This window comes from Haemaphysalis longicornis, unplaced genomic scaffold, assembly GCF_048455015.1.
Source record: "Haemaphysalis longicornis isolate Haplotype H1 unplaced genomic scaffold, Haemaphysalis longicornis Haplotype H1 scaffold_6, whole genome shotgun sequence".
NCBI classification, from domain to species: Eukaryota; Metazoa; Arthropoda; class Arachnida; order Ixodida; family Ixodidae; genus Haemaphysalis; species Haemaphysalis longicornis.
The window spans coordinates 55,562,809-55,588,164 of NW_027526407.1; the positions used below are offsets into that span (position 1 = coordinate 55,562,809).

The 25,356-nt window shown below is 45.8% G+C and overlaps 2 protein-coding genes across 4 annotated transcripts; one reads left to right on the top strand and one right to left on the bottom strand.

Annotated features, from left to right (window-relative positions):
* Positions 1-86: 86 nt before the first annotated feature.
* On the bottom strand, positions 87-12,686 carry LOC144142732 (abscission/NoCut checkpoint regulator-like). Of its 3 annotated transcripts, none has more exons than XM_077674407.1 (11): positions 12,502-12,686; positions 12,221-12,339; positions 11,634-11,684; positions 10,231-10,352; positions 9,837-9,925; positions 8,376-8,546; positions 6,539-6,779; positions 5,276-5,343; positions 3,796-3,864; positions 2,848-2,945; positions 87-1,677 (listed from the first exon to the last, which is right to left on the bottom strand). In XM_077674407.1, the coding sequence occupies exons 1-11, from the start codon at positions 12,547-12,549 to the stop codon at positions 1,629-1,631; spliced, it is 1,125 nt and encodes a 374-aa protein (XP_077530533.1). In that variant the 5' UTR covers positions 12,550-12,686; the 3' UTR covers positions 87-1,628. The 3 variants fall into 3 exon arrangements, 2 of the variants coding, with proteins under 2 accessions (XP_077530533.1, XP_077530534.1); XR_013317040.1 differs by having other exon boundaries at positions 1,636-1,677; positions 3,801-3,864; XM_077674408.1 differs by lacking the exon at positions 87-1,677 and having other exon boundaries at positions 2,890-2,945; positions 3,792-3,864.
* A 110-nt stretch (positions 12,687-12,796) lies between these two features.
* Positions 12,797-21,776, top strand: LOC144142730 (TNF receptor-associated factor 6-like). Its single transcript, XM_077674406.1, has 2 exons — positions 12,797-13,593; positions 16,819-21,776. The coding sequence occupies exons 1-2, from the start codon at positions 13,300-13,302 to the stop codon at positions 17,782-17,784; spliced, it is 1,260 nt and encodes a 419-aa protein (XP_077530532.1). The 5' UTR covers positions 12,797-13,299; the 3' UTR covers positions 17,785-21,776.
* Positions 21,777-25,356: the final 3,580 nt, after the last annotated feature.

Genomic DNA, 25,356 nt, shown 5'->3' on the forward strand with positions numbered 1-25,356 from the left:
AGGGTGGGCTGGGAAACCAAGCTACCAGCATGCAAAACCCACGTTCTGTGAAAACACAGTCACAGACAAAAACACCACGCTGCAGTCGACATAAGGTATTTATTATGAATATAGGTGGCGTTCCTTTTTTTTTTTTTTTTCATAAATACTACCGTTTGGAATTCGGGTTTGCTATGTGACTGTGGCCAAAAGTCGACACGCAATCGTGTTTCACGGCAGCAAACAAAGTTCACAGCAGTGCACATTCTTTGTTTCAACAGTCAGTGTGGGTCAGTTACGGCCGGGAGGACATGCCATTGGCCACTGTTGAGAATACACTTCAAATCAAGAACAAATCAAGCCCAGCAGTGAAGCCTCTAAGTGATCTAGAGATTCAGTCAAAGCAGTCGGACATATGTGACCTCTACAAGCGTTTCAACAAGGTTCTGTTGTTCAGTCTTTTGTCCACTTTTCTAAACATGAGAGCTTGGATGCATTTAAATGATTCTTTATTTTCAAAAGGTTCTGATTTATACGGCATTGACCCATAATCTGCTCAACTTATATCCACAGTCAGTAACATCAGTTGCACTTGTCTACCCGCTTCATTTTGCTGTGAATATTACTAAAGGCAGTCGGGAGCGTAAGTTATTTAAAGGGGTCGTGCAGACAAAACACAAGTTTGGTTCATTCGAAAGATTGCTTCGTTAGAATCATGCTGAAACCACTTTGAACGCAAACTTCGCTCGAAAGGACACACTTATGAAAGGACACATAAACATAGAAGTGCTGATGCGTACTTCGGTTGGTAGTGTGCGCACTATGCTTGTTTCAGCTGCACAGCAGTGCGGCACTTTGGGGTTGTCTCAGAGGACACTGGCTGTCTGGCGCAACCAACGGTCTCTTACGTGACAATATTTGCCGAGTGAACATCATGTTTCGCAAAACGATTATTTTCTACCTTATCAAAAACAAGCCAGGTAGAAATACCCTTGAAAACAAAAGCAAAGTCGGAAAGCAGCACGCTGCGGTATGGTGGCGCCATCTAGGTTGACTAACGGTAAACAACGCTTCGCGTCAGCTTGTGATGTCATTGCAGACATGAAAATACATGATTTGGCGGGAGAAGCAAAATTTTAACCTAAATTGATTAATTTCTCAGTGAATAAAGCATAGTTTGCTTCCGGACAACCTCTGTGGGCACTATAAAACACGACGTCTTTCAAATAAAACAAACTTTTATTCTGTCTGCATGGCCTCTTTAAGCATAATTTATACACAAAGTACAATTTTGCCCTTTCTTTTTTGGCTAGGTCAAAGATGCAACAGGAAACAGTTGAGTAAGCTGTTATTACTAAATTAATTTCGCAATCATTTTATGAAGCAATTTGAATGGCACGCTTATGATAGCAGAACCATATAGCGTTTAAAAAATTCCACAGGTTGACTGCATATTACATCTCCACAACAGACAACAAACGTAGCAGCTATGACAACGGGCTTGACCATATACAAAGCATAGAGATTGGAAATTTGATACAAGCATGACTTAGAGACTCTGGTGCGCTGGCAGCAAGGCCGTTGAAGAGGCAATTTTCTAGCCATGCTAGCAAGGCAGCTGCAGCGTAGAAGCAATTGCGCCCGTCTTCTTATTTGGTCAGCAGCGTTGTTTTGTGAGGCTCGGAGTCGTGGAATTCTCTGGTGGGAATCGGAGAGGAAAAAAGGAAAAAGAAAGGTGCCCATAACTACCACATATCAAATATAATTAACAAATATTAAACGCGTGCGAGATGTGAACACTAAGCTATTGTGGCATCGCAATTTACAAAAGAATGATCATAATTGTTCTCAAACAAGTGGAATTTTTTTTTCTTTTTGCGAAGTTGTAAGAACACTTTGCCTTACTCAGCATGATGCACGTTTCAAGATTGTTGGGTGTCCTTTAATTCCTGTGATTCTTAGGCAAAGTGGTGCCAGCTATGTTTCCCACAGACTACTACGTTCCTGCATGCATCTAGTTTTTACAAGTAGCAGTAGTATGTACAAAGCTATTTCAGAAAATTATGACACCTACTGATTCGTTTCTAACGTACCCGGCACTGATCCAAATACAAGGAGATAGTTGATACCACCTTCAGTTAAAGTTAAACACTTCCCAAAAAGATTGTTAACTTTGTGATGACTTTGTCCGGCAAAAATTGAACATTTCATGTTACTAATGTTATTGCTAATCTTGCTGGAGTTTATTTTTTACAAGCCTTTGAGGAAGTGCTTTCAGTACCACTGTTTCCACAACCACTTGCAATGACAATGGTGGACACACCAGCAATAATAAGCACAAATAGGGGCTTAGTGAAGCCACAAAAACTTTCACAGTAGATAAAAAGAAACTAGCGGCAGGAGAGCCCGAACAAATAACCAAGAAAAAATTTCAGAACCAAGGTTTTCAGCTTGCATCCCATCCACAAGAGGTTTGACCAGCACGCACGCATGCAACCACTAATTTCATAATGCCCCCGCAACAGAAATATGGCGCGTCACAATCAGCAGATTCAACTTGGGGCCTCTTGTCAGTGTAGAGAGAGTGGCCTCTGCTGCCTGAAACCCCCAGGAAGCCAGCTGATGAGTGAAATTAGAAGCTCCAAATGTTGCAACCCAAAAAATTCACGGAAATTTTCTCAGTTTCGCTGAAATCTGAAACGGCACCCCACTAGTACCCCTTTCGAAAGGCCTTACAAGCATAAATTCATACCCACACATCCTCAGGCGTATAAAAAGATAAAATCGCTGCCCGAATATTCTTCCACTTTCGCCACTCCACCAAAAATTAACAACCAGGTTCCCAGTGACGCATTGCACGGCACTCACTTGAAGCACCGGCGACAGTAGAGGTCATTGGAGCACCCGTGGCAGCGTAGGCATGCATCCTCATTGCAGATAACACACCACGGGAGCTCCTCAGCTCCCTGCACGCACGCATGCACAATCAATCAATCAATTAATCACTGCTTTTATCACAAGCATAAATGCAAGAAGACGGGAAGAGCTCAGCGCGAGAGGTTTTAGCAAACAGCTTTAGCAGAGGTAAACATTTGACGGAGATCTGTCTGGTTGGGAAGCTACGACTCAGGAATGTACTAATTACACACTCCAACCAAGAGTACAAAGATGGAGAACTCAACATATCGGAACCAGCTTGGTTCCTTTCTCAGGGGTGACTGGGGCCATGCTGCCGTGGCGTATTACAGTCAGCGTGGTCAGTCTCTTACAAAGTTATTCACTTTGCAAGTTTCCCTTTGTGGAAATGTAGCAAAGCTAGTCACTTTGTGATGCTTTGGAAGCAAGCTGGTTCCAAAACATCGGGTTCTCAATCTATTGCACCTTTGCTTGGAGTGCGTAATTATATTTCTCAGTTTTAGCAGAGGTTTTAGCAAAATAATAATAATAATAATAATAATAATAATAATAATAATAATAATGATGATGATGATGATGATGATGATGATGATGATGATGATGATGCATTGCAGCACAGTTTAAAAATTAAAACATCTTTCAGCAAAGCTAACTTTTATCTTCGTATCATTTGTAACCTCAAGAAAAATGAAATGTTTTAGAACAGTAATGAGCACTGCAAATGGAATTCAATAGCAAACGCTGTTCACGAAGCATTCACAGCTCCAAACACCCATGCGAAGTCTTGAATTCCGCCTCCCCTAAAGCTTGAGGTATGCGGCCAAAATTGACGTGAATCAAATCGACCGCTCTGGATGTTTGAAAGAAGAACTGCGGACACATATGGTGCTCCTCACCAACCTCACCATCCTCGTCCAAGCCGAGCTCGTGCAGTTCCTCGGCCTCCTCCTGCCTTGCCTCCTCGAGGACCTGGGTCAGTCAGGGCAGCAGAGAACGAGAAGGAGGAGAAAAAGAATGCAGGCTTGAATGCAGGCGCAAGCATCGCATTTACAACAGCAACAAGAGCTAACAAGTACACATGGCTTGTAAAAAAAATTTCTGGAACTGAGAATATATTCTAGTATACACGCCATCTTGCTCACAATCGAATGACAAAGAAAAAAAAAAGTCCCGGGCCATCTCCACTAACTTGAAACCTGGGGAGGGGAGAAGCATGCAGTGTATAAGTGCATTCTTGGTGTTTTTGCCCACGGAGATGAAACTGATGTTGGGTAGAGGTATACAGCTTTGCAGTAAAAGTCTGTTGTCTTTGAAGCACGAAGGGTTCTACCGTGAGGCGTAAACGAGTTTCCCGCTGTTTTAGTGCTGTGACTACATAAGGCACGATTACAACGACGACGACTGGAGACGCCAACAGCCCCAGCCCCTGACTGGCTTCGCTTCGCCCCTAAAACATTCCAAGTTCTCACATTTATTTTGCTTAACAGCAAACTTGAAGAAAAAACAAAACAAAATCCCACTTCGAGACATCCAAGGAATGAACAAAAGGCCAACTCCTCCACAACAGGTTCACCTGAAATTGCATGTGGCCCTGTGACTACGTACAATATAAAGCTGAACTAGCTGGTTGGCGTTGCATTTGTGATGGGGGATTTCAATGACGGTTGGATTTTTATGGCACAAGGCCAGCTGGGGCAAAGAGCACCAAACAGAAACAGAAAGAAAAAAAATGAAAAGGTAGGTACTAAAGCCCGTAAGCTAGAATAACTGTAAAACAAATTAAAGGCAATGTTCGTAGCTGGTGTAGAGAGCCAGTTTTTGATTATGCATGATAAGAAATGAGGTTTAAAACATTCACGTTTGATAAGTACTCAAACGCACACTTAATGGACACCATGAGGTTGTCACCCAGAAACAACGAAAGGAAAATGGATTGCCTTTATGTTGGTGAAATAAAAATGCCAAATGTTACAAGAGGTGGAAGAAGAGTATACCAAAATAAACTAGCTTCCAGCAGAAAGCCAGTTCACTCAGGTTGGACAACAGCCTCTGTTGTGAACCTAGGATGCAAATTACCTAAAACTTTTTATCTCCAGAGTCACTGACTGTCAACTCGCTCTGATATCTCTACTAAACTGTCCAGTTTCTATCAAGCAGCAGCAGCCCGCTTGGCCTACATTGCGTCCAGAAGCGGAATAAGCTGCATTAGCGTAGAATGACCGACTACAAAAATTTCTGGGAAGGCAACACTTGGCGAATAACTATAAGCAGAAACCGGACAGACATAGAAAGTCCAAAACACTGACACTCACGTACACACGATCATATTGGAAAGAAAGGAAGATAAAGAAAGCAAAGAAGAAAGTGGTGGCTTTCTTACCCGAGCCACAACAGCATCTGCTTCGGCACTGTCGTCAGAGTCAGAGCCCTCGTCCCGAGTCTTTTTGCCTGGAATCAGGAAATAATTTTCATCATTCCCACATTGCCAAAACATACAAGTGAAAGAAACCTCAGTGAATGTACAATGAGCCAGCTGGAGAAGCAAGGCAGCAGAACACAGCAAGAAGTAATCTACACACTTAAGTAGATTACTTAAGTAGTAATTACTTAGTAGTAATTAATTACAAATACTAATTACAAAGTAGTAAAATGAGTAGTAGATTACTTAAGTAGTAACAGTCACAGCAACAAGTACTATTCCTTCAGTTAGTGGTTCCAAAACCGAACGAAAATTATGGCATGCTCGACAATATTGTAATGATTTGCAGAAATGACAGCTAGTTACAAGTGTAGACTGGCCAATTAAGGAATGCAATATTGTGAAAACACAGACATTTGTAAATTGTCGCGTGCCTCAAACAACCCTTCTGCAAAGGAATCAATTAAAACGTGCTAAAGAACATCATGGCAGGATCATGGGCTGTTCCTAAAGGTGCGCGTCTATTGAATGCGAAAACAAAGTGTGCAGCAGCGCGAGTAGCGCGAGAATGAGCATGACGACCCTGACTCGTTTAGGGTTGACTCTGAAGAGCTATTAGGTGCTAAGCGAAATGTCGAACTGCAGTCAGACAGGACATCACATTCCACCATCAACCTGTGCATTTTTATTGTGTTCAACCGCAGCCACCGACAACGTCGGTTGGACCAACTACTTAAAAAAAAAAACATGCACGCTGTGCACCGCAGTAGAAAGATGCATATGCCTTTCAGCAAACCAAACTTTTAGTTTTGTATTATTTGCAGCAGTTTTTGTAAATAAAGAAATAAATAAGAAAATAAAAGAGCATTACTTTGGAACAGTAAGAGTGCACTGTGTAAAAAAAAAGGTGAGGTTATAACCTGACTGTAACCACACCTGTAAGCGCAGAAATGGCTTTTTTGGCACGAAGTTCACCCATTGAACCCTCCTGGGTTGCATGCGTGCAACTTACCGTGACATGGTGTGTGCTCCAACTTTTTATGCACGTCGACAAATGAGGATAAGGAAATGAACTCAACAGTGCTCGTGTGAAGCCCTGCTGCAACCAGCTTATAACAGCCGGTATTTGTCTCCTGTTCACTCTCTGCGATTTATCAGCCTTTCGCAGCCAGGTAAGGCAACTGCGTGACAGGGACAAAAAGGTCAAGACCAGCCCAGCCTCACCCTTCTTCTTGGCCTTGATCTTGCCGAGCTCCTCCATGAGTTCCTTGTCACCCTGGAGCTCCTGAAGGCCCGTTCTCGCCGCCACCGTTGCCGCCTTGAGCTCCTGGCCGAGAAGCCGTGCAACCTCATCGACGGGTGGCTCCTCCATGGCTTTGGCTTCTGGTGCGGATTCATCGAGCTGGGCCAGTCTCATTGCTTCCGCCTCACCCAGCTCGTCCGGGCTGGCCTCCTTGTTGCCTCCCTGGGTGCGGAAAGGGGGCAGTGGGAGTTACTGCATTGTTGCGCATATAACCTGCACTAGTCTCTGAAACATCTTAGATAAAGTTGGCACACAAATGATACCCTGCTACACGAGCATTTCGAAGGCCTTTCAAGTGAATGTCATTTGATTCAGATGCCGCCTTCAAGCTGTTACACAACGTTTTTCAAAGGGATTGGGTGTAAACGCCATTTGAGCCAATGGAGCACCACCAACGACCATTCAGTTTCTCAAAGGCCTGTGAAACGAGAAAGTTCGCACTCTTGGACGCAGTTATCTACATGCAACATTTACAAAAAGAATTACTTGCAAGTAAAACTTGGTTTTCAAAGGGCAAGCTATTAATAATTTGTCACTGGTTATTGTTGGCTATCAAACAATTTATGATTACTACAAGGTAACTTGCTATTCTCGTTAGCAGCAGTGAAAAAAAAAGTCTCATAAAACCCATTTTGCCCACTCCTTTCTCTGCATGTATCGTACATACTTGTATACATTACAACCAATTTTATCACTCACAATGGTGTTTTTGACCGAAATTTCCTTTCAAATGTCTGCGCAGCAGGGGTATACTACGGTAATACAAGAATTTCGCCTAAAAGAGCAGCTTCACTGCAATGTTCACATGCCGGGCAGATGTGCCTTTCTGGCAGCTTGGTAGATGTGCCTGCTGCAATCAGCTCGGCAGATGTGCCTTCCTGTACAGCAGTACAGTTCTTCGCATCATCTTCCTTGTTTTTGTTTGAAAGAAGGGGTGAACGCACTCTTTGTGTGTGGGTAAAAAAATGAGGTTTGACGACCACTGTCATGTTCATCTTCCAAGTAAAGTGACAATCACACAGTACTCCCTTTTCATGAATACTGAAAGGTCGTACAACATTCAACACTGAGAAAGCGCCCAGTGCGCACTGTGGGGCTTACTATGAGGCTGAGAAACCAAGCAAAAAATGCAACAATGCCCATGTGTCTACATTTTTGTTCACGTTAAAGTTCCCCAGGTGGCCAAAAATTATTCTGGAGCCCTCCACAATGCCTCTCCAACCAGGTTTTTTTTGGCGCATTTTTCTGCATAAATGGGACTGCCACATTTTCTGCTCACATAGCCACATAAAGGTTCGATTTAGAATATGAAATTACTGCATTTTCACGTGTATAACCCACACCAGAAATGCGAAAATTTCAGGGGTGAAGTAGAGGCGCAGATTGTATGCAAGGTATGTCCCTTGGTGAAGCTTCACTGCAATGTGGATTGGGCCATTACGCCCGTGCAGCAGTAATAGCAAGTAAGCCACTGTTATCCCAGTGCTTATTTTGCCCACACAGCTCAACAAATACCAACCTGAAAAAATGTATGCGGCAAGTCATCTAGTTGCGCAGTCAGCTAGGCAAGTTCTTTTGCATAAACAAATGTGTAATGTTGCTTGAGTAGTAGCTTTGGTCCATCCTTTTCATATATAAAATATGCGGGCAATACGTGGGGATTATAATTTTTTTATTCGTCGGCGGAAAGTGTGGGTGTGGGTTATATGCAGGGGCGGGTTATATGTGCAAAAATACGGTAGATGGAAACCCACCGACCTGTGGGTCGTCGCCCTCAGTGGACTTCCTGCTGGTGTCGCGCAACCGCTGCAGGCGGCGCTCCATCTCGTCGGTGGTGGCCTTGATGACCTGTTCGCGCCGCTTGTCGATGGCCACCCGCTGCATCGTCTGGACAAACAGGTCGTGGGCCGTCTCGGCGCTGGCGTACACCTGTCAAAGGGGATTGGGCGGTTTCATGAGGTGCTTCAGCAAGTGCGACACAGGACTTTTTGCAAAGCACTGTCACTCCACTCACAGCAGGGGCAAAAAAAACTTTCCCATCCCTCCCTAAGGAAAGTTGATAGAAGCGCAAAAGCTAAAAGTACGACCAACCTTTCTAATTGATCATCAAGCCTTCAAAGGTCAAAATTGCAAACGAACAACGAACCAATGCAACGCTTTTTCACACACTATGTACCAAACACATCTACGGAAGACCTAAATGTACACTGACACGTGGCTTATGTGATAAAGGTGTGCTATTATACTCCTTCTCCATGATCGGTGTGTGTATTGTCTCATCTAGAAGCATTCCTTGTTTGCAATTTTCAAGTAACCAATTTGACACAATGGAAACTTGGTTTCGCGCACACGCCATGTGTCCAGGGATCTTATGACGGCTTTTCGGTCGACCAGCCAGTCTATGTGGAAATGCATCAGTTTTTTGACAGAACACCATCGGCATCCCTAAGAAAGCTTTGGCTTTAAAAATTAGGGTAAGTCACCTTTTTGAGAAACTGGTAAGGGCGCAGAATTACGGCAGAGAAGTATAACAAACTCTCCTTTGAAAACTCTTCGTCCAAGACCAGCTGTCGCTATATAATCCTGGTGGCAGCTTCATCAAATGCCACTGCTTCGGCCTATTTGAAGAATTATGAGATGAGATTCAATGGTCTAACAACAAGATACAATTATCCAACGAAGAGTTCCCGCTATCAGTAAGAAGTGCCAGGAGGTGTCATTGACAGCTTGTTTTCTAATGCCACAGCACTTACAGCTGTACTGCTGCTCCCACTTAGGATTGTCTGACCCAGCTTATCTGCTCCACAGTTCAGAGCTGGATGGCCGGAATACCACTTTCCTGCCAGTTTCCTGCGGTTTGGAGTAGGATGCAAGGCCAATGAGGGGACTGCTTTACTTTAATTTGTGAAGGGGAGTTCTTAGTTGCCACTGGGATGGCTCTAACAAAGTTTCAATGGTCTGTAACAAAGCTACTCCAACCATTGGTCTTTCCAAACACACGAACAACATTATAACTTCACCAAGCGGCATCCCTACATCCCCTTGGCAATAGGTTTCGAATAAACATCGCACAATTCCTCGCCTATGCAGTGACACCTCTGGAATTGATTTTACATCTCACTCTCACGGGTAAGACTCTTTGGTGGTGTCCTAGTGCTGCTTCTCAAACCAGCTGCAACAAAACGACTGAGCGGGCGAATGTGACACTTCAGCGCTTACCGTGATTGGCGTCTTCCGGTAGACAGAGACGTCCACTTCTTTCAGCTTGGCCAGTCTCTCCTCAATGTCTGCCTGGATGGGAATGATGTCTGCAAAGCAATGTTCAGTCACCCCAAAAAAGCGTCTAAACCAAAATCCAAGGTGAATTAAACGCACCGTGCGAAAAAGATGAATTTGGGAACGCTCAAAGAGTTGTGTTTTCACCCACTGACAGAGCCGACAACGGCCCTAAAGCCACAGCACTGATTCCCCTTCTGTTGCTTTTCACAGAAAACTTTAGGCTTTGGTAACAAATGCACTGTTCCGTTACGAGCCTTCCAACATATCGTCAGCACATATCGAAAGCACAATAAACCGGGGCATGAGTAAAAAGAAAAAAGTTAAACGTTCTCACCCTTGCTTTCCTGCCGTAGCTTCCTTAGGCGGCTCTCGATCTCTTCAATTTTGGGAGCGAAGCCATCGCCAGGGCCTGCAGGATCCCTGCCCTGCGGCTGCTTGTTCAGCGCATCCATCCGCCTGCATTGGCCGAAGCGAGAGGACATTTCTCACCATAGGATCACATGTGGCCCTCGTGAATGTGTGTGCACTCACAAGTACTTGTACTCAAAGCCATAAGTGATCACATACTCATCGGTCTGTACTCACTGCTCGCCAGCTTTTAGTCGCGTGAATACGTGAGTAAAACTCGTGGTGAGTTAACTACGGCACAAAGGTTACATTCTGTGATCTTTTCTTTTCACATGATACAGGTGACAGCATGTGACCCATTTTTTTAAAGACGATAGTCTTTCTTGGGCTACTTAAAACCAGAAATTTTGGTCTGTCTGTATGTGACTTGATTCAGCCACCTGGCCAAAGTAAAACAAGGCCTGCGCAATAGTCTGATATAGTCACGGCTAAATCTACCCGTCTAAGTCCGGTGTAATGTTCATACTTGTCAACATTGTTGAAGAAGAACAAGACGTTATGCAAATATAAGACAACAAATTAATACAGAAGTGATATTTGCAGTGTTCCTGTATAAAAAATCATACATGCTTCATTTTTGCGAAATTAAATACTTCATCAACTGCAGAAAAAAATTCACTCTGCCGTTGCCTGCTGTCAACTGTGCCACTATAGCTTATGGCGCCATTTTAAGAAATCAACCGGCAACAGTTACAAAAGGTTCCACTAGATAGGTCCACATTCTGATTGATTGATTGTAGGGTTTAACGCGCCGACGCAACGCAGGCGATGAGGCGCGCCGTAGTGGAGGGCTCCGGATTAATTTTGACCACCTGGGGATCTTTAACGTGCGCCGAAATCTCGTACACACGGGCATTTTTGCTTTTCGCCTCCATCAGAAAAGCGACCGCCGCGGCCGGGAATCGAACCCGCGACCTCGTGCTCAGTAGCGCAACGCCTTAGCCACTGAGCCACCGCGGCGGGTAGGTCCACATTCTGCTTGGAACGCACGTGGAGTTGGGCAACGTGGTTCTATCAACGCTCAAGTAGGGCGCCTCGATTCATGCGAGTCTCCGCCATACAGCAACGTTGGCATTGAGACACCCGGCCTGAAGCAGTAGAACACGGTAAATTTAAAATAAATTAAGCAAAACTTTGGCGTTTTTACCTTGGGAAGAGCACGACACAAGAGGAACAACATGAGAGGTGAGCGGGAAAGTGAAGGGAGGCATTTACTCGGCAAAAATCGATAAAGACTGTCGTCTTTTGTCGACATTTGCAACGAAAGGAGCAGATATGCAGCCAATTTTTTTTTCTTTGCAATCAAATGTGTTTCACACAAGAACTCACTTTTGTAGCGCTTCAGGCGGTTCCCTTTGTTCAGTCTTGCCAGCAGCAGTTCTGAAATATTAAAGGGTTAAAGCCAGGTAAGAAAAGTGCACGCTCACCATCAAATAAAAAAGCAGCCTACTTTTTTTGTCAAAGGGCTAACGTTTGCGTTCACTAGGGACTGTTTAGGCGGGCGGTTCAAACAGGAGCGCATGTTCTATAAGGAAATTTCGGCGTCTTATTTTCACAAGGTCACCATCATGAGGTGACTCCGATCAGCTGACAGACGCGCTGCGTTGCGGTTCCACAGGTGTATATGGCAATAAACCGAAACGTGCCAGGTGGCCAGAATGCGCGAAACTTCACTGAAGAGATATAATGCTAGCTCCGCTCACAAACACGTTGGCGTTGACGGCTTTTTTGAACCATCCAACAAGCAGTTCCCACATTCAGCGAACCAGAAAGCGAGCATAAACAACAAGGAAACAACTCCGAACAAGTTCGTGCTAATATCAAAACAGGAAGCATATTTCAGGACTAAACAGATCGAAAGTGAAAAGGGTTGCAGCAGACGAAGCGTGGATTGCTTAATAAACGGCCGCACATACCTGCCGAGCGCGTCAAAGCAGGTCTTGCACACTTTGCGTTCTTTCCCCAACTTCGGCACGAGGATCGTGGATTTCAGGCACTTTCCGCAATACGAGAACTGACAGTTTGGACACGAGTGCTGCAAGAGGAAGACGTGATCGATGAGAGACGGCGTCTGCACGACACTAATCAGCGCCTCGATTCCTCGGCGCCGCCGATAGCGGAAAAGAATACGATCGCGGCTCGAAATCGGAGCCCCGGAAACCAGACAGCGCGACGAAAGCGGCGTCGCCGCCCTTACCTCTCGATTGAGGAGCCCGAACTTTGAGCTGCAGCCCGTACACGACATTGGCGACGGACTCTACCGCGCGATTGCGCGACCACAACAGATGAATCACCCAGCGTGAAGACGAAACAGAAACCAGAGTAAGAAAAAGAAACAAAATCAATAATGAAGGCGTGGTTGTTACGGCGCGTTTCTGGGTGCGAGGGGGAAACAAAACACGCACGCATGGACGTACAGTACCCACCCAAGACGTGCCCCACGATTCAAGTATGTGCGTGGCTCCATGGTGCGTGGTAGCGTGCGTCCTCCAAGTGACACTGTTCGATTATCGGTCAGGGCCATCCGCGAACTGCCCAGGACATGTCCTGGTGCCCAATTTTGGCACAAAGGCAATTCTTGAACTGCCCAAGTTTTACTCAGGACTACCTTACCGAAGATAAGGTAGTACAAAGAGTGTAGCGTAACAGCATATCCCATAGACGGATGATCTTTTGTCTGGCAAGTAAAAAAAAATTCCCTTTTATTGCCGTATCCTACAACTGGGCTTCTTGGCCTTAGAGCTATTCATTCCATTCGCGTATTTCGCGCATTCAAGGAAAAATGACGTCTTTATTTACTTGGCAAATCAAGTAGTACGCAATGATGAGCCGTGGAGGCGTTAGTGGACGCCACGAGTTGCGCTGACTCTGCCTTGCGGCGTGTTTACGAGCGTTACCGGTGCTACGCCAAAGCTGTCAAAACAACCCAAGGGTCAAAGCTCTTCGTCAAAGTTGTCAAAGTGGTCAAAGCTCGAAGCGAGCTGTGCGGAGAAGCATGCCTCCGGCGGCGGCCAGCCAGCAGCAGTACGCGCTGTTCGGGTTCGCGGAGGAACTGGACCGGAGACCGCTACACTTCGTAGAGCCGATGCCCCCGGCCAGGCTGTGCGGCGCGTGCGGCCTGGTGCCGAAGCTCATCGGCTTCCTGCCCTGCGGCCACTTTCTGTGCAAGCCGTGCTGCGAGCAGTGCGCGCTGGCCGAAGGGGCCGTGTGTCCGCTGGACGGGGACACCTTTCCGGAGGAGGACGTCGACTGGAGGGAGTTCCCCGCCGACAACCTCACCAAGAGGCAGGTGGGCCGGTAGCGAATTAAACCTCAAAATTAGAGCTGAAGACTCTTGCACGGAACTCTGAAAGTGAGCGTGTCAGACGGGACGGGAAGAGAAGTGGACAAACGTAATACGTCTAAATCTTAAGCATAGTTTCTGTCAGTGAGCGCCCCTTTCCGGGCCAATCCCCCTGAGGAGGTATGATTCATTCTTGTGGCACCAACACCACAATTCTTGTGCTTTGTCTGGCGCAAGTGCTGGTCTACTTCGAGCACGACCTCCCGTCCCGGCAGACGCGCTGTCGCCTTCTTTCAAAGGCAAATGACCAAACTAAAACAAAGGAAACCAGGATGGACCTGTTAGGTTCAAGGTCTTGCATGGTGTGCTGCACGGAAATGCGAATTACTGAGCGTGTTGGTGCCCCATTCTTAAAAAACCTTGGTAAGCATTGCCAAATCGCACCTTCAACAACCCTGGTGTCATGCCCACTTCAAAACTGTCACCCGCCGCGGTGGCTCAGTGGCTAAGGCGTTGCACTACTGAGCACGAGGTCGCGGGTTCGATTCCCGGCCGTGGCGGCCTCTTTTCTGATGGAGGCGAAAAGCAAAAATGCCCGTGTGTTCGAGATTTCGGCGCACGTTAAAGATCCCCAGGTGGTCAAAATTAATCCGGAGCCCTCTACTACGGCACGCCTCATCGCCTGCGTTGCGTTGGCGCGTTAAACCCTACAATCAATCAATCAACTTCAAAACTGTCGGTAGGAGAAGTCTGTCTGGATTTTTATCCGACCGGCAAAATCACGTCCACTCACTGGGGTTCTTTGATTTACAGTCTTGGACTCACCGCGGACTCCCCGAGATGCAATCCGTCACTCGATTTTCCCTTATATCCCTATGGCTTCGGGGAATCCTCGGACTACCCGCGGACTATCCGCGGTGAGTCCGAGACTGTAAATCGAAGAGCCCCACTGATTAGCCAGAGCACGTGCTAGTTTCTATTTCTTGCTTTGGTTGGGGTTCTGTCATCCGGACGCCTGGAGTTTTGTCCACACTTGGCCATCGCTACAGCTAGGTCTGCTTATCTGTAATGATAAATAGTTATTAATAACAAACAGTGACTCTGGCTAGTCACTGAGCAGAAGTGGTTTTACATGGTGACCCTGCTGTTATAAAGTCTATGAAATCAAGGGCATAATGCTTTGACCGAAGATGCCATATTTTTCACAGTCGTCGTTATGGTTGAACTATCTAAATGCGGCAATAGTTGCATTGCTGAAGTTCGTAGTCTGTTGGTGCATTTGCATAGAGCCCCATTCACGTGTCAGTAAAAGAGCTTGGCACGTTTCATCGGGCCTAAGGCAGCAGTGTGTGTGAAATTATTGACCATGAGTCGAGGATACACAGTCCATGGACCCCTGGTTAACAGTGTTTGTACGTACATTGGGACTTTTCATTGTCATGACCCGCTGCTTACTAAATGGTGAATGATCAGCTGCTCAAATTGAGTCAAGATGAGACTATTTTGAAGATTTTTTCTTTGGTCGTATTCATACGCTGTGAGAACTGACGATGCTAGCCGCATAGAAGCAGCTAGCTTGGCAAGCTTGTCAGCCCTTATGGGTGCTAAGCAGCAGATGTCGAAAGGTGTGCCACACAGTCACTGCAGCAATCCCATTGCAGTAACAAAAAATTATTTCAGAGAAAAAAAAATGCAGTGGTGTGCCTGGGAAACAAGTGCACCCAATCACTGCATACAAAATGCACAAGTAACATTTTTACTGACAAAAAAAATTGTGGGTCAGCCTGATGTAGATTTGACCTAGGTGCTTAGCAAGCTTGCTTGTTTGCTTTGTGTCTTTCAGTCACGTCAGTTTCACGTCAGATTGTTCTACAGTAGAATCTCGATAAACGGAAATCGCTTTAAACGGAATTGCCGCTTTAACGGACAGTAGCCTGTAAGTTGGTTGGTTTTGTATTCAGATAACGTATTAAACTCTTGGTAATCGGAACTAAAATTTCTGCGTCACCGTTTAAATGGAACCAGAAATGGAACTTGTGAAATCCGTTGGCATGAGAATCAGCTTTTTACGGTTCCGGCTGTTTCCTTTTTATTTTTTTCTTCCTCCATGTTTTTTTAGCCTCGTTGGCCGTGTAAGCCTCCTCTCATAAGCGGTTAGCCGTGTCAGCGCAACGAATGCAACATCGCAGTTCTTGTTCCAGTCGTTCGGTCTCGATTCTGAACGGTGAGGTTACAGGGCTCAGCTCCTGCCGCCTCGTTGGTGTCAGTGTGGTGCTATTCGCGCTTCATTACCACGTTGCAGTCTTCTAAATTCGGTGGCTCGTTAGCACTCGCAAAGTTGAGGCCTCTAGCCTCCATGAAGATGCAGTTGTGAGGACTCACACAAAAATAATTGATGCATTTTGTAGTGCGCAGCGACTCATTGTTGTCAAATCAACTTTGTGAATGCTGTGCCTAAACCTCTTGTAGTTTTCTTTCTTTCTGAAAAACTATCAGCTGCATTCAACTTCTAGTGATTAGGGTTCCATGAAATGGTATTGAGAGTGTATAGGCACATAAATTTGCACTTCCACTCATCTCTCTCAGTAAATGAAACTCCTGTTAAACGGAACTAATTTTTTCGGTCCCTTGAAGTTCCGTTTATCGAGAGTCTTTTGTATTTTACAGAATAGTTTTTCTGCCGACTTGGATATGGCCCTGCTTTAAAATATGGGGGCTGTGCATGCCGGGCATGAAACACTTCGTAGCAGAAATCAAAACTTGTTGATGAATACGTATTGAGGTTCTGGCCCAGTGTAATGCACTTTTGCTGTCCGTGCAGAAATATGACAGATCAAGGCTGTCTTCAGAGTCAGTGCTGCTGATATCATCCAGAAAGTCGCATGCACACTCGTTCAAATAACTAGCAGTGCAATGTTTCTGGGACACTGTGGCACACGATATCGACGGGCGCTCATGACATGGTTCTGTAGGTGGTTTAAAAATCAGCAGCAAGCATAAAAATGAAACTAAAGAAAACATTTCTGCACTCCATTTCTCTAAGTGTGCTCGGTGCGTGGTGAAATGCGAATTTGAAAAAACTCCATAATTTGAATGTGAAAACATCAATAAACTATCGGCAATGTGAATAGGCATGGGCAGGAAAGTTAAGCCTGGTTGGCCACTGTCCTGAACCACACACAGTTACAAAAGTCCGGTTGTTTCCTGGAACGTGTCATCTTTTCATTCCAGGTAAAATGCTGGAACGAAGCAAACGGCTGCAGCGCCGTCGTGAGTGTCGCCGAAATCTCCCAGCACTACCACCGCGACTGCGGTCACCACACCGCTCGCTGCCCCAAATGCTCGGCCACCGTCCTTTGGAAGGACGTGTGCGGTCACCTGAGGACTCAGTGCAGCGCCCTCGTTCTCAGCAGCCTGCCAGAGAGCCACCAGGGGGCAGGCGACAAGGTGGGCTTGACGTCGTTGACATCCTTCGAAGCACTGCTCGAAGACCGCGTCACAGAGATGCGGGCATGGCTCGAGCGACTTTCCGTCGAGAACGACGCGCAGAGCGACCGGATGAACTTGCTCTGCCACAACGTCAACAGCTTGAGAGAAACGATAAAGCAGGAGCTGGAGTCGGCCGCGAGTCAGACTTCCAACGGCCTGGCACGCAACGCCGCCGCCGTATCCGGTGTCAAATTGGGGGTGACGGAAAAATGCGACAAGATACTGGGCAGTGTCAGCGCCGTGCAGTGGCACCTCGGAAAGTCCGCCAGGAGCCACCAGTGGACTGTCAAGGGGTACGCGTCTCTGAAGCTGGCTGCGTGGAGGGGCGGAACGGCAGAGCAGCACAGCAGCCGCGTCTACCTCCGTGGCTACTTGGTCACTCCGGGAGTACTCCTCAAGAAAAGGGAGGACGCCGTGGTGCTGCACCTGATGCTGCAGATACACAGGGGCGAGGTGGACGAGTTCCTCGAGTGGCCGTTCAAGTGCGAGATCCGGCTGAGTGCAGTTCACCCCGAGATGCGCGAAGTGGGCTGCCGGCTGCTCTGCAAGCCGGAGTATCGGCTCGCGGAGTACTACTCGAGGCCGATGGAGTCCAGCAACCTGCCTCTGTACTTTGGCAGCAGGTTCTTCGACTTGAGGGAGCTGGAACTGAACAGCTATATCAAGAACGACGAGCTGGTTCTGAGGTGTGAACTCCTCTCCTCGTGATGTGAGCGCAGGCGATGACCTGTGTGGGCTAAAATGTGCGACTGCTTGATGATGCTTCGTGCTTTGATGTGCAGCACTGAAAATACTCCTGTGTTAACTGTGCTGTTAGTGCGTGTAGCCTTGTCCCCATTCTCCCTCTACGCACGCCTGAGGAGAAAAGCAAAGCACTCGCCACTTGGCACTTGGTGTAAACTCTGATCAGTTTAGAGGGACCCTCCAACACTTTTATCAACTTTTTCTAAATCTTAAATGCTTGCAGAACGTAGTCAAACACATTCAGTACTTAGAATGGGGGGTCACAAACTACCTCAGCCAAAAATTGCTGCTCTATGCCCATCAGACAACTTAGAAACTTGTTCGGATGATTTTTGTCGATTTCCTGGGATTGGCGCTCTATCAGTGCTTGAATTACGGCATTAGAGCGATGTAGCAGCAACTGGCCAGCTTCATTTCAGCACATAAAAAAAAAAAATTGCCACAAAGGCAAAGCATAACCGGAACGCAGGTAGTTCTGCTTCAACAAGCAAATCATGCAGTGCCGCTCCGTGCTGGCAATGACTATAGCTTTCACAGTGTTTCCAGATGCAAAGGAAAGAGTGTTTTTCATAAGTGTTGCACAGTCCCTTTTAAGACAGTCCTTGGAGACATTTTCCCGGCCGCGGCGGGCGGCGGCCGCTTTTCTGATGGAGGCAAAAAGCAAAAACGCCCGTGTGTACGAGATTTCGGCGCACGATAAAGACCGCAAGGTGGTCAAAATTAATCCGGAGCCCTCCACTACGGCGCGCCTCATCACCTGCGTTGCGTCGGCCGTTAGACCCTACAATCAATCAACCAATCCCTGGAGACATTTTGATGCGAACAGTTGCAATTACGTTTGTATGAGTTTTGCGACAGTGAGACAGCTTTTTGGTCTGCTCTTGTGGAACTTTTTGCATTCAACATCTTTCTCGAACTCTCAGTATGCTAAGTGCAATGTGGGAATGTTGTTTAAGAACTGCAGCAGTGACTTTTTTGTGCGGAAGTGCTGCTACGGAACCTTCTTTCATTTATGCTCAGCTCTATCATGTCTTCTTTCATGAATTTGGCTTTTCCTCATTCTCATACATGCTCGCAGTGAAACGTACTTAACAGAAGATCATTAGAATCAGTGGATCGCCCACAACTGTGTAGCCTGCCATCACACCTGTCACGACAACGCTAACTGGCTATTACAGAAACTGTGTTGCAATTTCAATGTGGCCGTGGTGATCTTGACTTGCGTTGAAAGATGCTCCCAAACATTGATCTTGGCAATTCACCTTGGAGCTGTGCATTGACCATGTCTTTATATGCAGACCTGCCTTCTTTAACTTTTGCTGGCTGGCTGAAGTGAGGTGGCATTCTTTTTTTGCACCAAATGAGCAAGCAAACAAACAAGAAATATGGCTGCTTTGTGGCAGCCTGAAGTAAAAAGCTTTGCTGTAAAACGTGTGTACTCCGGCACCAGATAAGGCTACATAATAGAACACAGCGTGGCTTAAAAGGACCCTCCAGCACTCTTTGAGCAGTGCAAATAGACGTGCACGGCATTTATATTACGCTGCTAAGAATGCCTGAGCCAAATATTGCATGTGTACGTGAAGTGGCAAGCTCGCAAATAACTGCAAAAGATGCGGGAAAACCAACCGCACTCTTTTCAATTTCACTCATTATGCACTGCTTTAATTACGTCATTCACGGGTGGTGCAGCTGCACCAATTGCACCAGAGTGTAGCATTTGCGACTTGCTGCTACAAGACGCGCCAAAATTACAAAATTGACGTAATTGCACCCGTGCTGAGCCAAAGCACAAAATTAAGGGCAGGTCACCCTTTCCCAGTGGAATTGCCCGCCAGGGTTGCCACTCGGGGCTACTTTTCACCACATTGGCAAATTTGGCAGGCCTGTGGCAACCTGAAATTATGAATGGTGACATGGCGAATTTCTGGCAATTTTTGGCTGGGTACTCTCTCGATTAAGTTACAGGTTGTAGTCGCTGTTTCTAGTCTAGTCTCGGTTCCAGTCTGGTGGCTTCTCTTTCTCCGTCCATCTCGACGGCAGTGCAAAGTTCTGCGTGTGATGCGGTATTGAGGTGTTGAGAGGTTGTTCTTGCTTTTCCCGAGGCGCGCATATCTAGGCGGGGGTAGGCATCGTGGAGTGGAAAGCGGGACGCAACTGGCACGGCTCGCATGAAATCGTGTGCGGCGGCGGTTCAGGAACTGCAGGAAATACTTCACTTTCAACCACTCGACAGACGCCCTACTGGCCTGTGCTCATGTTCAAGAAGGCACAAATGCCTGTGTTTTTGTTGCACCACACCCCCCCCCACACCCCCCCCCCTACCTCTTCCTCCTATGAGAGAGAGCATGCGGCTTTCGTCGTGTAGTGCACAGTCGAGTTGATAAGGAATGATTACGCGCGATTTTTAATTGCGCATGGCTTTGGTGATAGTGAATGCATTTTTATCATTCCTGCAAGAGGAGATTGCTGGGGCAGTACACTCAACCCCGAAATTCGTTGCGAATAGTCGGTGGCAAGTGCTGCGGGGTCCCGTGAAAGGATAGTCTGCTTTTTTTTACGCCAGTTCAGTGGACTCAGAAGTTCTAGTCATGCAGGGGGACTGGAAGCATTCTGTTCTTCCTGTTGACCCTTGCACTGAATTTAATTGCTTTTAAATGAGTTTCTGCTGCTAGTCTAGAAAAGAAGCTTGTGCAAAATCTTCGTTCTTTGCAAAGAGTGAACCCACTAACTCCAGCAATGGTTCGGCTCACTTGTGGGCAGATACGCAGTTTGCAGATGTATTCACTTGATGTTTAGATGCTCTTGCCTCTCTCTTTTTCTAGAAGAATGCTTAGATAGCCTGTTTCTCCATTCATGACTTTGCAAATTGTACTGCAGAAAGGTGTACGACGTGGTAGTCTTTGCGACGTTTTCTGCATTGATAAACAATTTCTGCTTTAATGAAGTAACAAGCGGTATGTCTGCATTCACAGCACTGCGATCTACCAATGTAAGCCAACGTGAAGCTACGTTTGAGTGTACGCTTCAAGTGTCATGAAGACGAAATACAACCTTGTTCAGCTTAAGAGAACTAACCTTTGGTGATTCATTCAGCTCCATTCCACACACGAGAGACATTTCTTAACTGAGAAAACAGAAAAAATATGGAAACACTGCCAAATCTTGCTCTGCAGTGATGTTATATGGGTCATCACTAAAAACACTTCTATCAGGAGGTTAATTGCATGGTAGCATTCTAGTGATATGATCAGACGGAACTTCAGGCCCCACTAGTCATGTTTCTTGGTGGTGGCTTACGTTGGTGGCCGCCAATCGCAGAGACACGATTCTGTGATGCCATAGAAAAACCTCCGGAAAGTGGCGGGGGAGTTGTCACTGCTTCCTGTGTTTTCTTTGATACCTTGATTATTTGTTTGAAGTGCCCACAGTTTGAGCAGTTCCCCCACTGCCTCCAGCATGTGGTGCAAGGTACACCCTTTGTCAAAATTTTCTAGGCCAATCGTAAGCCTATTCTACCACAAAGAATTCAAAGAATAAACTTTACCTTTAAATGTGGCAAAAATATATTATGACAGTAAGAAAGACAGGTGTTTTCTCTGGCGTTCCAGCATAAAACATTTCAGCCATGCTCGGGACGTAGGCTTGTACAGTGAATTTTTTGTGCACTGCGCATTTCCGGCTTGGCCTAGAAAATTTTGACAAAGACTGTACAGCCTCCACCCAAATTCCCCGAAGAGTCACTCTGCATTCAACTCTGCTTTTATGTGGCATCACTGCACAAACAACTGGTCCTCAAAGCTGCAAGTAGACGTGACATCGATGTGGGGGTGTTTGGACTGCTGTCAGCGCCAAAGTCTATTATAAGAGAATCGAAAATACACAAGACTAAATTCTTTTGTTGGCTTTGCCTCAGACAGCTAACCGATGTGTTTGAAGTGCAAAGCTTCGAAACTCCTGATGACAGATTCCTCTCATGTTCGTATCAGTTAGTCGACGAATAATTCATGGAAAGAAACGGTGTTTACCACGAATCGCAACAAGGGTGCTACAGATCGCTTTCAGTGCATGCAACCTTTTATACCTTGCCTTGACCTTGTTGTGTCCACAATATGTCTTGCAAAATTTAAAAGTGCTAATGGTGCCCATGGCAAGTAGCTTTTTCAAAACCTTTATGATGATGCGTATATGTATGGCTAAATAATTTTTTATTAGGATAAGAGAGAGAGCGAGCGAGACAGAGAGAGAGAGAGAGAGAGAGAGAGAGAGAGAGAGAGAGAGAGCTCTTTGTTAGACAAAAGCAACTCCGTGGGTATGGGGACAAGTGAATGAATGAAGGCACTAAAAGAAGTAGGGTGGAAGAGAGGGAAAAAAATTGGTCAGTTTGTTTGCTGGATAGTAGTGTCATGTGAAATGCTAACCTTGATGCTGTTTCAGTTGTGCTTTTACATTAGCTTAGCTTCCAAGTTGAATGCTCTCTTGAAGTACGAGTAGCTACGAGGTGATATGGCATTAATCGAAATAATCGCGAGTTGCTAATTGACATTTATGTTGGATTAGTTTGGCTGTTTGACACGCCAGATCGAAGCCAATCCAAACCAACCTGGTCCCTCTGCTCTTTCCTTCTCCCTCACAAACATTCCCCTTTCCCTCCTCCTTGAGACAAGTATCGTGAACAATAATAGTGGACGGCAGGGACTCCAGCGTGTTCAGAATAGCGTACTTGTATCAGAGGATGTCCCTCTCATGGTGCTCTTGGAAGACTAGTGTACAATTAAAATTGAGGGAAAAAAAAAGAAATCTTCACAGACAACTTCTTTGTTGCCTTACCCTCGAATTTCTAATGAGACTGGGCAGGATAAAATTTGCCAGACGGGTAGGAATGCCAAAGCATTAGCTTGTAGGTAAAGTGTTTTCAATTAATTTTTCTAGATTAATTTCTTTTTTCTACCGGTGTTGTGGTGCTGCCATCTCTGACGTTGTGAAGGACAGAGGAGGCACCTGCAGTCCCAGGAGGGAGTGTGGCGCCATGTGGAGTGCCTTGGCTCGGTGGCGACTGCTGTGCCTCCGGGTGTGGTAGCAGTTCAAGCGTAAAGCACAGTCGGATGAGTCACTGCACAGGCATGGTAAATCGCATGGTAACGTGTGCGTTCTTATTTTGTGAGCATGTTCTGGTCACGCTGTGATGTTGGGCTAGTTTTGCAGAGTGATGCATGATGGCTTGCAGACATATCTTTAATGGGGACACCCATAAAAACAGAGTTTTCACTTGGGCAAATGTGCCTGCTTGTTACGGTTCTGTAGGGGCACGACAAGACTCCAAAAGGTACAAAAGGGTTTGAATAAGTTTTAAACGGTGGCCTCACAGCTGTCATTGTGCTTCGATTGCTGCAACAGGTTGCTGCGGGTTTGCACTCATTTTTAAAATTGATCTTAACTTCATGTGTGTCCTGCAAAATAAATTGCACATGGTTACACATTGCCTAGCATTGGACCCACAAAGCTTTGGATTTCTAGACGCTCATTTCTGCAGTTACCTTGTTTTCTTCGTAACATGTCAACACCTCTTGACACATTATGATGCAGTCCGCTTCTGCAATTTGTTTGGATGTTTAATAGGTTCTTTTTTTTTTTTGGATGTATATTCTCCGAGTATGGTTAGCTCAAAAGTATGGAGGTTGATATGCAGTATTTTTACTTGAGACATTGAGGCTGTGGCCTAATTGTCCACGATTTTGTGGTCGTGAAGTGTGGAGCCCAAGTTTTGTGAAGCCTTAAAAAAGTGGTTCTTCAATAGGATTTTAGCAGGTGGAGAGTAGGAGCGCTTAATGCAGGCTTGTTGATGTGTACAGTGGATGAGGTAGAGTGGGGGTGAGAGCCAGACATTAACTCAAATGGAAGGTTCTGGAAGAACGGCAGGATTTCTAAACTGACGGAATCCGGGCAAAATAAAATCAAAGACACTGAAACAAACCAGCATTGATGGTGCTGTTAATGGTTCTTTCTGCACCTATGTGAGCTGTGTTCACATTTTTGGGCCAGGATTTTTAACTGACGGAATCCCAGCAAAAGAAAACCAAAGACTGTCAAACAAACCGGCACTGATTGTACTGCACAATGGTCCTTCGTGTGCTTATTAGAGCTGTATTTACATTGTTGCAAATGATCAACATTATTGAATTACGATCAATGTACAAACTCAACAAACAACGCACAAATCCCTGTTATTGAATATGTGGAGCTGAAATTTGCCGATTACAAAGTTTTTAAGGCTAATTTGGCAATGCACTATTTACAGAACTAGGCATAAATGGAAACTGCTTTTACAGCGACGCTATGCCTAATCCCCACGGTTCATGCGCTTGTGTGGAACAAATCCGTGGGACTTAATTGTGTTCAACATAACAAAAAATTCGTAAAGAAAAAGCTTTTGGGGCCTCCATATTTTGACATGAGATGCATATATTGCCCCGGTAAAAATGTCGTCCCAGCAATTAATTTGTGCTTAGAGGTAAAGCCACCTTTATACCTGTAAACTGGTAAGAACTGGAAAGAACAGTGGAGAATCCAAAACAGCCAAGACAACCAAAAAAGAGGCAAAGCAGATAGAAACGAAAGAATAGAGAGAAAAAAACAGAAGCTAAAACGTCGTTAGAGATGTACAGGGCTGAGAAATTGGATGTCAGAAAGGAAAATTTCTACGATAATTCCCAGGGCAGTGATTTGCTTTTTGTGGCTAAAGCAGGTTGCTTGCGAATTAAGAGCTTTGTGGGGAAGTATTCACAAAATGATGGGGTATGTGTTGTCTGCGGAAAAAGAAACAGAAACTATGCGGCACATAGTGTTAGAATGCGAGGGTATCCATCCAAATCTACATGAGGGAAATATTGGGCTTCCAGAAGCCCTAGGATTTAAGGGTTGCACAGAAGGAGCTAACTTCAAGGCTTTCAAGGCTATGAAAAGAAGAATAGAATGCTGGTGGACGAAAAGCAGAGAGGGGAATATTGCTAGGACAGTTACCACCTGTAACAGGAAAAAAAAAAGTATTTTGTGCCTAATATTTTTTTGTGCCTACCCTAAGCAGCGCTAGTGTTAAACCGAGAGTATAAGGTGTATTAGTCCTTTTTGGTAAGATGACTCGTCATCACCCCGCTACAAAGGGGAAACCAATAGCGATCATCATCATCAACTTGGTCTGTGTAAGTTGGCTTTCCCACATTGTGTGTTGTGCAGTGGCTACCTAGGAAATATGGTTACAAATTCTCCATCCCCGCCGCCGCCTCTTTCCCGAAAAGTGTGTACTGTACTGCGCTCCACGAGTGGCGTGTATTTTCCCCTACCACTTTTATATGCGTACATTCCTGGCAGGGGGTGCGTGCACGCGCGGGCAAGCTTTATGCGCCCACCGTTGACGTACCCATTCTGCTGGGGGTAGATTTCAGCGTGGACATCGATCATCTCACAGCCTTATGCTACCTGCACTGCTGTCCGCCGTGGTCGAGCGGTTTGGATGCCTACGACGCGGGAAGGAAAGGG

Coding starts and splice junctions, on each gene's coding strand:
- LOC144142732 (XM_077674407.1), bottom strand. CDS start 12,549: ATGTCGTGTACGGGCTGCAGCTCAAAGTTCGGGCTCCTCAATCGAGAG. Junction 2,946..3,795: donor GCTTGGACGAGGATGGTGAG/GTTGGTGAGGAG, acceptor GCGTGCGTGCAG/GGAGCTGAGGAGCTCCCGTG. Junction 1,678..2,847: donor TACTGTCGCCGGTGCTTCAA/GTGAGTGCCGTG, acceptor GATTCCCACCAG/AGAATTCCACGACTCCGAGC.
- LOC144142730 (XM_077674406.1), top strand. CDS start 13,300: ATGCCTCCGGCGGCGGCCAGCCAGCAGCAGTACGCGCTGTTCGGGTTC. Junction 13,594..16,818: donor ACAACCTCACCAAGAGGCAG/GTGGGCCGGTAG, acceptor TTTTCATTCCAG/GTAAAATGCTGGAACGAAGC.